The 14,442-nt window shown below is 38.7% G+C and overlaps 1 protein-coding gene across 5 annotated transcripts in view; it reads right to left on the bottom strand.

The window, feature by feature from the left end:
* MAGI2 (membrane associated guanylate kinase, WW and PDZ domain containing 2) overlaps nt 1-14,442 on the bottom strand; it is a 702,840-nt gene that overhangs the window by 46,921 nt on the left and 641,477 nt on the right. For all 5 annotated transcript variants that reach the window (XM_059471477.1, XM_059471473.1, XM_059471474.1 and 2 more), the window contains one exon: nt 3,107-3,292. In XM_059471477.1, coding sequence (XP_059327460.1) covers nt 3,107-3,292 — 186 coding nt within the window. The remainder of the gene's footprint in view (nt 1-3,106; nt 3,293-14,442) is intronic.

Raw genomic sequence — 14,442 nt, 5'->3', positions numbered from 1 at the left:
TGTTCCAGTGTTTCATTACTCTCATCATAAAAAAAAAACCAACCTGTTTTTTATATCTGTCTGAATCTGTCCCTTTTTAGTTCAAAGCTGTAAGAACACTTGTGCTACCACAACAGGCCCTGCTAAAAAGTCTATCCCCATATTTCTTATAAGCCACCTTTAAGTACTGCAAGGTCAGAATAAGGTGTCCTTGGAGCCTTGTCTTCTCCAGGCTTAACAACACCAATTTGCTCAGCCTCTCCTCATAGGAGAGGTGCCCCAGCCCTCTGGTCACCTTCATGACCTCCTTTGGACTGCTTCCAACAGGTCCAGAGGACCCCACAGCTGCATTCAGAACTCCAGGCCGGGTCTCATGAGAGCAGAGTAGAGGGGCAGAATCTCTTTCCTCAACCTGCTCATCCACTGAACAGTCCTCTCATCAAATTCATCTCTCTCCAGTTTAGAGAGAAGGATGCTGTGGGCTACCATGTCAAAGGCCTAGCAGATGTCCAGATAGGTGAGACCTGTAGATCCTCCCTTGTCCATTGTTGTCCACTGATGTAGTTCCTCCATTGTAGAAGGTCACTAAGTTGGTCAGGCAGGACTTACTCTTGGTAAAGCTGTGCTGGCTGTCCTGAATGACCTCCCTGTCCTTCATGTGCCTTAGCACAGCTACAAGATATTTGAAATGTTTTCCATTTTGAAAAAAATTCATTTTGAGAGGATGAACATTTTACTGTTTTCTCCAGTGGGATGATAGACGTGTCACAAAAGCTAAAACACTGGTGTTTAGTGTTAGGAACATATTAGGTCCTGCTGTCTTTGAGCTTATCAAGAATTTTTTGTCTTTAAATTTTTAGGGACTGTGAACAGTAAAACAGTAAACCCAATCTCAAAAAATTCTGACTAACCATTTGAACTGATAGTTTATTTCACTGTGTTATGTCAAATGACTGAGGTTCCACATAGGAACGGTGCAGAAAAACAGAATCATTCTTTCCAAACAACACAAAATTCAAAAAGTCAGAGAGATTGGCATAGGAAATATGGTTTTGTTGCTTTGCTATAAATAAAAGATGCCAATCTTCATTCAGGCTTCCTGCTGGACTTGGGGGGAGACTCATTTTGTACTGAGCTCATATCAAGTGTATTTTTTCCAACACACCAGCACAGTCCTGTTCACCATTACCTATTAGGATGCATAAATGAGAAAGACTCTGCCCACACAAGGACAGAGCACTGCCGAAGTTCCTGCATTATCAACAGCAAAGGCAAATATGTTTTTGCTATTCCTCCTTGCAACAGAAGGAGTGAGGCCAGTGTGGCATGGTGCAAAGCAAACAAAATGGACACACACATATGGCTGAGCATCCCTAACAGCAAGAGCTACACATGATACAGATCTTGCGTAGTTTTACATTTGAATCTAGTTTTAATTTTCATGTGGTTTATTTTTAAACTTTTAACATGTGAGTTTTTCCCTATGGGTACATATTCTCTACTTAACTAATTTATGCCCACAATTATAAAAAATTTTGGCTACTTTATTGAAAATATTTTCAATTTAGGATTAATTGTCAAAAAAAGCTTGTATATTTGCACTTAAAACACTCCTCATGCAGGCATAAGCAATACTTGTCTGTGTAATTACTATGCTTAAGGCTGTAATTGCCCATTTTGCATCTGCAAGTCTCTTTTGTATTGCAAGTTTTAGAGAGGAAGATTGGAAATGTTGTCCCTCATTTCTACATTACTCTCATAACTATGGATGAACTGGTCAAACCATGAGCTGCTTCTAAAACTGCTTTGCATTTATATGGTATTTTTTACCTGAAAGTGTATTACAGAGGTATTAGATTTTTTACCAATTTTTCTAAGCTGAGAAGCTAATATCAGAAGGCAAATGAGGTGTCCAATGTCACACAGTCACACAGGGAAGCTGTGCCTTGGCACAGATGATTTCTCATCACTAGCACCTGAGAACATCTTGTACTACTGCAAGTCAGCTGCACCTCTGCTTTCTTTCTAATTTAATGTATCCATCTCTAACACTAAACTATTAATGATGTTATTTAACCTCGATACCAGAGAGGCTTAAACAAACTTCATGGACTGTATGAAGTAACACACTTGTTTTAGATGCCTGTAAAGCTGACCTCCAGTAATTATAAGGGTGCTAATTGAAGTGAATTCTAAATGTGTGTACGTTTGTGTTTTTCCCTTCACTGAATTCATTTAACAAAGTAGATGAGTTCTCTCAGTTGCAGACTGTGACCAGTGTCAGACAATTTCCCTGTCCCCTTGCTGGATGCAGCAGCATAAGGTGAAGGCCATCTAACTGGGCCATGGATCATTAAGTAATTCCATTACTTTCTGTGTGTCATTCCCAGCTCTACCGGTATTTGTTGCTGAGACATAAAGACATGGTCTCATTAATGTGGTACAATTCATGCAGCAGTGTAGCACATTGTTAAACTAAAAAAAGCCCTGAAATCAACCCCAAACCTCAAGGAACCAACATCAAAAGATCTTCACTGATTAGATGTGGAGCAATGACCAGAATAATGAGTCTATCTCCTTATCCTCACCCTAAAAATGAGATAATTTAGGGTTCAGTTATTTCCTGCCTTGTGCATTTACAGTGATGTATCACTATGTGATAGTGATGAAGGAAACTGCCAAATCTGAACTCTTCCTTCACATCACTTTTTGTCACACGTAGCTGGTGGCCGAACATGCCTGGTGACAACCATTGCAGTCTCTTGTGAATCACTTTGTCAAACTTTGGCTTGGCTTATAGCAAGATATAAAGGAATGAACTCAAAACTTGTCTCTCTTGTAAAGTGCTTTTCCATGTAGAAGACAATTCTTGCAAAAGACCTTAATATCCTCTTTCTCTCTCTCTGTCAGGTTTCTCCAGGTTTGCTTTAAATACCCCTTTCATAACTGGAAACCTTTTCAAGAATGCAGATCCTATCTGAGCCAGTTCTAAGCTCATAATTCTGGTGTGCTGCACGTTACAGCGGAGGAAGGAGAACAAAAGATGCTCTTTCAAGTGGTGACATAATTTAAGCTAATTGGAGGCTACTTAAAATTTTCTTCCTGTCTTTAAGGGCCATTGACTTACCCTCCTGAGGAATGATGCGAAGAGTTACACTGAGACCTGCATCTTTAATGAGCTTCACAATATCTGCATGAGGCATGTTAATAATAGACTGGCCATTCACAGCTAAGATCCGGTCTCCAACTTTAAGTTTCGCACAGCGATCCGCAGGGCTTCCATCAATTATCCGCCCTATTTTGTGGGGTACAGCTAGACAAGAGACAATAGAAACAGTTAACATGTGCTGAAACAAGTGGTCATGTTCACAAATGAAAGAAAACCAGTTCATTTTAGAAGGAAGTTTTATATGAATTAAAAAGCAGCTTGTGTAAAAGTATATAAGAATATAAATTCTTATGCAATGTCATTTGCAGTAACACAGTACTGTGTTTTTTCACTACAAATTCAAAATCCAGATGCATATATACACATGGCATATACATATGAAGTCCAAAGTTTATAATTCAGTTATTTTGCAAACCTGGCAGGAAACAACCTAATAAGCACATCAGGGAAACAATAAGGCATTAAAACAGGGAAAGGATATAAATTTATACAATAAGTAGCAGTCATAAATTGTCTCCCACCTCCTGTTTTACAGAACTTCTTTATTTTTATCTTGCAATAGAGGCACCAAAAATATTATTTATTTTATATACAAAAAATTGTTACTGAAAATGCCCGGGGTACATGGAATTGTTCTCCTCCATCCAAATGTGTTTATGAATAAGTAGAAATAATAATGAAGATTTATTGACATGTGCAGCTCTCTAAGTGGGTATTAATAATAAATGAATAGAATTGAATTGACAGCTAGCTATGAGTACATAGACATGTACTACATCAAAAGATCTCAGCCCTCTTAAAACATTACAGAACAAAACTTCTCCTTCTGCTCTCCTCTGTGGTTCTTCACATTTCTGTTTACTCCATCCATGCTCTTGTTTTGTCTCTTCTCTCAATTTTCATTAAATTTTCCAAATATTGTTCTTGATTTTTTGACCAGTGCTTCTACTCTATTATTTTCTGTTTTTTAACTAAATGCATATACTATAGCTGAGTATTTTCTCTAGGCTCCCCAAAGAGCATGCTATTTTTCTTTGTCCCAAGTACTCATAAATATGCTTATCACAATTAAATGACTATATAGTCTATTAATATCCTAATGGTGTCTGAGTATTCCTCTGTAGTCCCACACTTCAGTCCTGGAAAACAGCACAAAGCAGCTCAGCCTCACTATCCACCTTTAAATTGGTGTTAAAACCAGTGCGCTTCTTTTTTCAAAAATGGTATAACCTTAACATTTAATTATCTACAGAGAACTTGGAAAAATGAAACAAAAGATGGTTCAAACACATTTTTTGGAAATATCTAGGTTATCAATGCTCATATAAACCAAAGCTCGAACAGGAGATGTGTTCAGAATACATTGCTGCAGAAGAAATTTCTCAGCACCTTGATAAACATTTACTGATGGTGACTAACAAAGACTGCACATCTGATATAAAGTCACGAAAGACATACCTCAAAATGACTTTTGTTTCTAGTATGGATGTAAATGTTGTTTACAGTGCTAAAATTAATTTTTGGAACACTGAAAATATAAGTGAGTACTCTGAAGTGCAAGCCACAATCAAAGTGCATTCTCTTCTTTACCACTATGGTTCAGGCATGAATATAAATTTAAACACAACTTTACTAATGCAGACACAGCAAATGGACTTCAGAAATGCATTGTTGCTTAGGAAACAAGCACTGAATTTATGCTACAATGTCTAAACATTTCTATGTTTTAAAATAGATTAAATATGTATAGCTACACTTTCTACAAAAAATTGCATTTATTTTGCCCTTAATGAAGACATACAACTGCCATACATACATATCAGTGAGCAAACAAATAAAAAAGTAACTTCACTCTTAAACAGTTTATGTTTACAAAGCACTTTTTTCATCAAACCTATTCTTACAGCATCAGCAAGAATCACTTAAACTAATACTAAAATCTGCCTGTTTCTGGCAAATGCAATAAAAGATCTGTCTGAAATTGTCATGTCTTGACTGTGTATCAGTGGAGATCTAAAAATGAGACTGTCTTATGTAAAAAAGTAAGAATTTCGGTAGTAAGAAAGAAGGGGAAATATGGTAGAGATGCCACAACTAAAGTTTCCATGCTTGCCATTTCCATACCTAAAGATGTTTTTGCTAGCCTAAGTAGAGACATCATTTCAGTAGTAAGGGGTGTGGGAGGGTGGGGGGTGGGAAGTCCAATTAATTTGGCAGAAGAATTTTTTGTTGGACTTCTTGTACCTGCCAAGTGAATAGAGCAGATGTCTGCATGTTTGAGATGTCTGCTGAAACTGAAGCTGGAGGTGGGAGAGCCATGAGACTCCAGCTCAGATCCAAATCCTGAGACAAAGGAAGGGAGGCAGAAAGAGGAGGAACTTGGTGTTCTTTTCTTCTTCCCTTTAAGCCTAATGGTCTTCACCTTCCTGATAAAGGTACCTACTCTAAATGTTTTGGTACCCCTGAACTCCCTTCATTCTGTTGTGTTATGAAAGGATTGACAGTAGGTGACCATCAGATGAAAACTTGTGTCTGTCAAGGTACCTTTTCTACTCCACTTTGCTATTTGGGGATTTAATGTTCCTCTTCTCAGGCTGTATTGGTGCCATATGTTGCCATTTGATCTTGCTGCAAAGTAGGGGGCGGGAAAATTTTGCAGAAGGAATCTGAATCTCTGTTGGATTCAAGGTTACACTGCTATGCTCTATAGGGTTTTATGGGCAAATCTGGGGACTTACTAAAGGAGCTCATGGCCACGCAGCAGAAACTGGTTCATGCACATTTCTAGATAATATGAGGAGACATTTATCTCCTGGCTCCTTCCCTCTCAGGATAATATTATCCTGAGCATTTTCTGTTCTTTGCTTCTCTTCCCAGTGGGACTCTGCCTGAGCACCCTCCTAAGCCACAAAATCCTGGCTGCCATGGTCCCAAATGCTTCCTTGGGAGGGGAGGATTTTTTAGGGCTTTTTCTTTACAAGCATGAATTCTTCTAAGGGATGCAGATTATCTGATTGTTCACAAAAACCCCCATGTTAAAATATGTTAGAAAACTTCCAGTTTTTAGAGAGAGCCTTTGGTAGTGAAATACTTACTTCAAAGGGATAAGAAGGAACTACTCTCATAGGGGATTAATGAGGTAAAAGCTAAGGAGCAAAGGTGGAAATGAACTGTGAATTTCCATAATGGAGAATTTTTATTGTTCAGAATGGTCACATCTAAAACAAGTGGGGAAGAGCTGTAAACTGTCAGTAGGGAGTGGGTTGAAAGAAGTGGCAGACGGGATCTCATGAAAAGAAATGCAAGATGATGCAAGTAAGGAAAAAATAACCCTGCCTAAGATTAAGCAGATATGAGCCCTAAATTAATTATTATCACTCAAGGGACCTTGAAATGTGTGCCTACTTGTCTAAAAACATAAACTCATTAAAACAGTCAATATGACACTAAGAGTTCTAAAAGAGTAACAAGTGAAACAAACTATTGCTATTTAATGCTGTGCACCTAAAGTCTTGGTATTGCTAATTGCTTCAGTACCCTCATCTCAGAAAGCACAGCAATGAAGTCACAAAGATTCAGAGAAGGGGAGCATGGAAGTCAGAAGCAGAAAAGAAGCCTCTGCTCAAAGGAATTGTCCATGAACTCGCTGTCTACACCTTCCAAAAGAGAATTTGGGGCAACCTTCTGGAGGGGCAGAAAAGAATTTAAAAAGGGATTAGACCAATTTATAGGGGTGTACACACAAATTATTATTTCTGAATAAATCAGAAAACCTTGGCTGTAAAAGCTGACACAATGCCTGGGAAAGGTCTTGTCTGCTGTATGTGCTGTCCTCTCTGCTGCTGGTCACAGCAAAGGGACAGCAAGGAGCTGTGTGCCTATTGGGTCTCTCCCAGCATGGCAGGTCTCTTCTTGGAAAGAAATCTCCCATGTCTGGCATTTAATTAAGGTTTTGTTAACATAAAGTACTTTTTTTTCTTAAATTGCATCTTCTGGGTCTTATTTTTATCTGAGCAGAGCATTTAATGATGTAACCTTTTAAAGGAAGTCCCAAAATCCTGACTAGTGGTAAATGTTTCCTACCGCCCTTAAAAATTTTTACTGAACTATTCATCCCTCTTTTAACAATTCACCACAAGCTGTTCTCCAAACATATGTATGTATTAAAGAGTGGAAGCCTGTGCCTGGATAAGACTTTGCACAGAATCTGATCCCCTTATTTCAAAACACTGAGCTACCTGAGCAGCATTTAATATTAGCAGGCTATACAGAAAGACTTGGATTCATGCCTTTTAAAAAAAAAAAAGTCACAAAGTTTGCTAAAAGTGAAAGTAGAAAACAAGCTGCCCCTTTGCAGAACAATTGATTTCTAGGTTCTCTTAGACTATACAATGAACGAGACTGCAAGGGAAAAATTACTGCAAACAAGGACTAATACATATTTTTTAACTGTTGAAAATATGGGAAATTTGTAAGAATGAATTTATATGTATACAAACCACACAGCCCTCAAAAATAGATATAGTCTTTTTCTCTAGTACTATCAAGTAATGCAAAATGTGATACTCAGGAGTGATATAGATATAGGAGTGATATCCTTTCAATCCTAGACCCAAAATAATCTAGCAGAGTAGCAATGCTGCAGAAACCTTATCTAACAAAAGATCTTACAATGCAAAAGATCTCACAATGCAATACAATGTTACTTTTCTGCACTGTATTTTTCACAATTTCATGACTTTGAATCCTGAGTGCACCAAAGTTTCTCTGATATCTGAAGTCATTAATCTCACCTCCTAAATCTTGCTCAGATATTTACACCATAACAGCACAAACTGACACAGAGTTGGCCTGTAGCAGCTGAGGCTTTCCCTGAATGTATTTAATCATGCAATGAGCAGCACTTAGCACATTGAAGAGAAATTAAATTTAAAAATTTAAAGACAAAATGATTTAAAGGAAATCTTTGCATTTAGAAAGTGGATAAGGTCTGCTTTCAGAAACTTACATTTTTCTCTATATTTATATTTGATAAGAATCACTCACTTTTGTTCTCCATGATTCAAATTAATATCCTTACCACACCTGCATGTCACAGAACAGAGAACAAATTTTGTGTCATTATACCTGAGTGTCCATATGCTTGGGTCAGCTGCACACCAACCCAGAGCAGTTGCTGAGTCCAGACACTGCTCCTAACACCATATATCGCAGAAACACAGAAGGGTGTTTGAAGGGACCTTTGGAGATCACATAGCTTAACCTCCTGCTAAAGCAGGTTCAGTCACAGCAAATTGCACTGAATTTTGTCACAAGGGTTTTGAATATCTCCAGAGAAGGAGATTTCACCACCTTGTCAGGGCCTGGTCCAGTGCACAGTCATCCTCAGAGGAAAGAAGATTTTCAGAATGAACTTTCTGTGTTTTTTCCAAATGCCCATTGTTTGGCTCTACTCTCCTGACACCCACCCTCAAGATATTTGTATGGAATGGTATGAGCCCCTGTCAGCCACCTCTTCTCAAGGTGGAACAGGCTCAGCTCTCTCAGCCTTTCCTCTGAGAAAGATGTTCCTGTTCCCTAATCACCCCCTTAGTGTGGCAATCACATATCCTCTGAACAGAGACACAAAGCTGTCCCAGGATTTTCCTGGGGAGCTGTGAGAAAGCTCAGAGAAAAGAATGAGAAACAATTCTTATCTCTACTTGCTGCACCTGTTGTTGTGCACATGTGGAATGTGTTATGGAGATTTGTTTACCAAACAGATTTCTTAATTGGACACTGGTGATGGTGTTTGGATTGATTGACTAATGAGGTCAAAGCTGTACGGGACTGTCTGTAAGGGTTACGAGCTTCTTAATAAATACAGTATAATATAGGATTATAGTCTATTATAGTATCATATAGGACAGAGAATAAGGGAATTGATCAGCCTTCTGCAATCTTGGAGTCCATGCTAATTATTCCGCGGTTACCACACCTTAGCACTTCACTGGGCCCTCCCCAGTCGTTTCATGACTTTCATGACTGAGGAGCCCAGAACTGGACACAGCACCCCAGATGTGGCCTCACCAGGGTTAGGTAGAGGGACAGGACCACCTCCCTCTGCCTGCTGGCAATGCTCTTCCTGCTGCTCCCCAGGACACCACGGCGCTGCTTGGCCACAAGGACACAGTGCCAGCTCATGGACACTTGCTGTCCAGCAGGATCCCCAGGGCCATCTCCACACAGCTGCTTTCCACAAGTCATCCCCAGCCTGTGCTGGTGCCTGGGTTCATTCCTTTCTTAATGTAGGACCTTGCATTTGCCTGTTTGAACTTCATTAAATTCCTGTCCCCACAACTCTGCAGACTGCCCAGGTCTGGCCAGCAGAGCTTTCAGGTGTATCAGCCTCTCCTCTCAGTTTTGTAACATCAGCTAACTTGCTGTGGGTACACCCTGTCCTTTCACCCAGACCATTGATGAATAAGCTCAACAAGCTGATATATCTACTAGCCTCTTGCTTTTTGAATATGAAAATAATTTCTCCTCATTTGAAAGACCCACAAGCAAAAAGGAGTGGATTCTAAGAAAACATGACCATATATAAAGCTTTTCTGATTTACATCAGTAATTTTTTTACATCTATTCAGTCCTTCTAGACACAACTGTTGAAACTGTTTTTTAGACAGCAACTCTCCAGTTTTTCCCCTCTATATAGTAGCTAAATATCAAAAAGTATCAGTTAAGGAGAAAAAAAAATCAAACCTCTACTTTATCTATTACAACCCTCTGGCAGATAAATTCTTGCAATGTTTTCTAGTGTTAACAGATATAGACAATAAGCCAAGCAAATGAGCCTTCCTGAGCCAGCTGTCCTTTTCAATGTTACACAGTGATCAAATGAATATTTATTATATTCTCAATTCTCTAAACATGCAAAGGTTTTCATTCAACTGACAGGCTTCAGCATATCAGATTTTAATTGGAAGAATATATTAAATATAAACACCTGTAATTTCATTGCTATAGAAAAATCTAAATTTCTGAAAACTTGAGTATGGTTGACTTTCCATCAGGGCTAAAACATATTTTCCTGATATGGATAGGATATTTTGTGTGACACTTATTTGGAAAATAGAAAAAGTATGCATTCTGCATAGTTGCATGTGAAATTAATCCCTTTTCTTTATAAGATTAATGAAGCTATGAATGGAAACATCCCATTTTGTGCTGTCATGGAGCATATTTGCTTGCCTAAGAAAGCTAAGTGGTAAGGAGTGCACATACCTTAGAAAGCTGAAGATCTAAGAAAAAATAATCGAACTCATAGACTTTAATTAATGCTTTTAATGACAGTAAAGTGAGCCCTGTGGAATTCCTAGAAAAACTTTGGTTGTATTGATGGGTTTTGCTAAGAAAACTCACAGTGTTTGTTCTTTGAAAACACATGAGCAACACCTGTAGATCCAAATGATGTATTCAGAAATACACTGGAATATTTCTGGAGGACAGAAATCATCTAGAGAAGGGAGTAATGCAGTTAAGATCCTTCATTATTTATCTCCAAAAAATATCAAATAGACAACTGAATATTTCATGCCTGCAAACTGCAGCAATGTATTTTGATGATATTAAAAACTTCTTTGACCCCTTAAGGTTGTTTTCACTATGATAATTGCTTGTGTTGATTTGAGAAACTAAATCACACAGAAATTTCTTTCAGCTGCAAGTTTTACTGTCTCTTAAACATACTTAGAAAGTGTGCTTTTGTAGCTGAGGAGGCAGAACAGCTCAAACCTGAGTATCACAGCTGCATAGAAATGAGAATCCAGATTCCTTGCCCACAAACTGCAAATATCTTCCATGGGGGATGCACACTGTGGGTGGGTTTTCACTGCTATGCTCCAAAAATGTCCTAGGTGGGATAGACAGACATCCTAATTTCCAAAGCTCTGTATCCTTTAGAATTTGAGGATTGGTCACATAAAATTATGTCCCTAACCACCATCTTACCCAGGCAAAGCAGAGTTGAAATTGCTGCACAAACACAGATCACACAGCTATCACTGATCAATAAACTGGTTTTTAGCTCTAAACTGTAAGGAATTTAAAGAAACTCTGGGCTGAATGGGACTTGCTCAGAATGCTGTTTTCTGCAGTCAGCAGAGGCTTAGCTTGGATTTATGTTTTGTTAGTTAAGACTGCATGTTTTGAGAAATGAAAGAAACTTCTTTCATTAGACTCTGTTTTATCCTGTTTTCAAAATCCAGCAGGCACTGGCACATGCAGTGTAGGGGCAAATTAAATCTACAACTCCTCTTTTGCAAAGCGCAGAAGGAAGATCATAATAAGTATGCACAGTCTTTAATTTTTTTAAAATTTTTTATTGATTAGGCCTGTATTTTCAGTTTGTTTACACTTTATAACTGTGCTAATTGACAGTACCTGCTACAGTGAAATTCCTGGAAATATTGCCAATTTTCCAACTTCATTGGAAGTTGCAAAAAAAAAAAAAAAAAAAAAAAAGATACAAAGAAGGCAGGAACAAGTTAACTCCATAAAATTCTGGGACATAAATCTCATTCTGGTCACCTCCAGAAATCTGCAAGTGCTTTTCCATAGGCTGCAGATAGTGAAATTATCTTGATACCCTAAAAATACTTCCCTAAATGTAATGCATAGTGTAGATTAATTACTTAAATTTAAGTATTTTAGCTGTAATTTCTCATGTGTGGAAAAGGAATGAGAGCCACATTCCCCTTTAATGTTGGAACAGGATCTGGGGAAAGGCACAATAGTATATTTTATAGGCAGTGGAAGTTAATCCTTTTGTTAGAAATAGGTCAGGAGCCTGGACAGGTGTATTTTCTTTCCTTAATCTCTTTGCACTCCAAGATCCTCTGCGTGCTGCACTAGGCAAAATGACTTGCTCCAGGATATACCACTCAAGCACAGCTCTTTATTTATCCACTTTATCTCTTTTTACTGATACAGTTTTGAAGCATGGCTGACCTTTCCTATGCCCCTGCTTTGCCCTGTAAAATCTCTTCATTCAATCCTTGTCATTCGTTTTCAACTCCTGATCTCCCCACATCAGAACTGTAGTTCAGTGCAAAATAATCCCCTGTGCTGGATTAGAGAACATCCCAAGCAATGCCTTGACAAATGGGAAACAAAATTTCTACCATTATAGACACAGGAAATAAGTGTGCCCCAAGAATTGGATGTTTAAGCAAGTACCAGTAAGGAAAAATGACATTCATATCTAAAGGCTGGCTCCAAAGTAATTAATGTTAATTTATCAAACTGACAGCTATTTCAGTGCTGCCCATCACAAAATGTGAAAAAATAGTGTGTTTCCTAATTATGACTGTAGTCTGTCCTCACTCTGTGTCTATCAATAGTAAAAAAGCAGCATTTAGTATTTTGAATATTTCTGCACAGCAAAGGCAGGCCCATAAACCAAGAATAACAACAAACCCCTTGCAAACCATATCGAGAGAAAAGCTGACCAGGACCCTAAACCTCTTGGAAAAAGAATTCCATCTGTAGTTCTGGGAGCTGCTGAGCCTGTCATGGCTCATTCTCAGGTCAAAGGAGCATGAAGAACTCCTAAGAGGAGGCGGTGAGGGAGCAGTGCAGCCCACAACCCACCAGAGGGTGGAGAAGGGATTTGAGACTCAGCTGGAGCACTGCGGCTGCATGGGATGGTCCTGCAGACAGAGCAAACTCTCCTGGCAAACAGGACAGCTTTGTGCAACCCCTCCAGCTTCAGGCCAACTGCAGAGCAGCAAACCAATGACCCTGCAGCTCTGTATCCAGGAGCAGCCTTGCTGGAATGATGCCTCAATTTCAGCAGGGCTTGAAGCACCTGGTGACACCAAGTGCCTGCTCCTGCACTCCACAAGAGCTGTTGTAATCTGTTGGACTGTAAAACACAGTTTGTAAGTGTGATTTCAACAACAAGGAAAATACTGTCAGTGCATAATTAATTGCCTTCCTGAGTAATAGTGGTGATGATACCTATTCTTCCAAGACCTCAAGTCTTTTGCTTTTGCAAGAAAGTAGAGGAGGGAATAGAGTTATTGAAATAAACATTCTTATATCAAAGGAACCCTTCCTCACTTTGCCCTGAGGATGCTCCCAGTGAGACAACTTCCTGGGTGCTGCTCCTCCTAACAGTGTCTGGCACTACATGATGCTCCCTTTTTTGACCTATTTTGCCCATTTTGAATTTTTCAGAATTGCTTTGCAATTAGAACATTAACATTACTCTGTGCATGCATGTCTGCATAGCATCATTCTGTTCCACATGGGGACACAGGAGCTGGCAACAAGTGCCCTGCCTCTGAAACAGGGGACACTGGAAGCAGAGCACAATATCTCACCCAATTAAGATATTGCTGCTATCAGAATGAGTACTTAGCATGGTGTCATGCAGGTCCACATTTTGATAGTGATGTATCATATATTTTGGATATTCCTATATCCATTTGATATTTTCCTACTGTTGGTATGCTTTCTACTTCTGATTGTGCATTTCAATAAAAGGATTTTGTGTTATTTCAAGATAGAAGGTACCTCAGGAGAGTTTCTCCCAAAGGGCCCAAAACTTAGATGCTGTATTCTGAAAGGATGCCAGTGAGTGCTGAGTAAAAGAGTATCATCATTTCCCTCAATCTACTGGCTATGCTCCTGTTAATAAAGCTTAAATGACTTCACCCAAGTAAATATTAAGTAGAGAAAATAACCTCTCTTACTCTAGAAAGAGTCAATAATTTTTAGATTGTTTTAATTACTGATGACAGATGATGGAATTTTCAAGATATTTTTCCTACTACAGTTGTGTAACAGAATTTATATAGGAAGGGTATTTTCTTCTCTTTTCTGTCACTGTCTACAGCAAATGTAATTTTTTGTTCACCGTTCTTGTAAACTTAGGATTTGGTACTTTTGGGGATCACTGAAATTCCATGCAGTTATTATTTGATTAAATTCTCTTGTCACTTCCACAGAAGGCTGTCATTTCCCTTTACTATTGGAGGTGTTCAACTGAGCGTCAAAAATCACTCCTTACACAGTTGCCTGTGAAGAAAGAAAAGTACTCAAAGAACAAGTTGGAGGGCAGGAGGCAAAGCAGGATTTTGAACTTGGGTCTGTAGTCTTCAAGAGACTATTCCAGTCACAGAATGTTTGGTTTTCTCTTTCTCTCCCCTTTCCCTCTCCATCTGCCCCAACCAGAAATTCTCTCAATAAAACAATTTTCATGAAAAAAATCATGACTGACTTAACTGATTAACATATATGTACCACAG

The sequence above is a fragment of the Ammospiza nelsoni genome, chromosome 5 (assembly GCF_027579445.1).
Source record: "Ammospiza nelsoni isolate bAmmNel1 chromosome 5, bAmmNel1.pri, whole genome shotgun sequence".
Lineage (NCBI taxonomy): Eukaryota > Metazoa > Chordata > Aves > Passeriformes > Passerellidae > Ammospiza > Ammospiza nelsoni.
The sequence above is the reverse complement of the archived record's forward strand: the minus strand, read 5'-3'. Positions and strand labels throughout refer to the sequence as shown.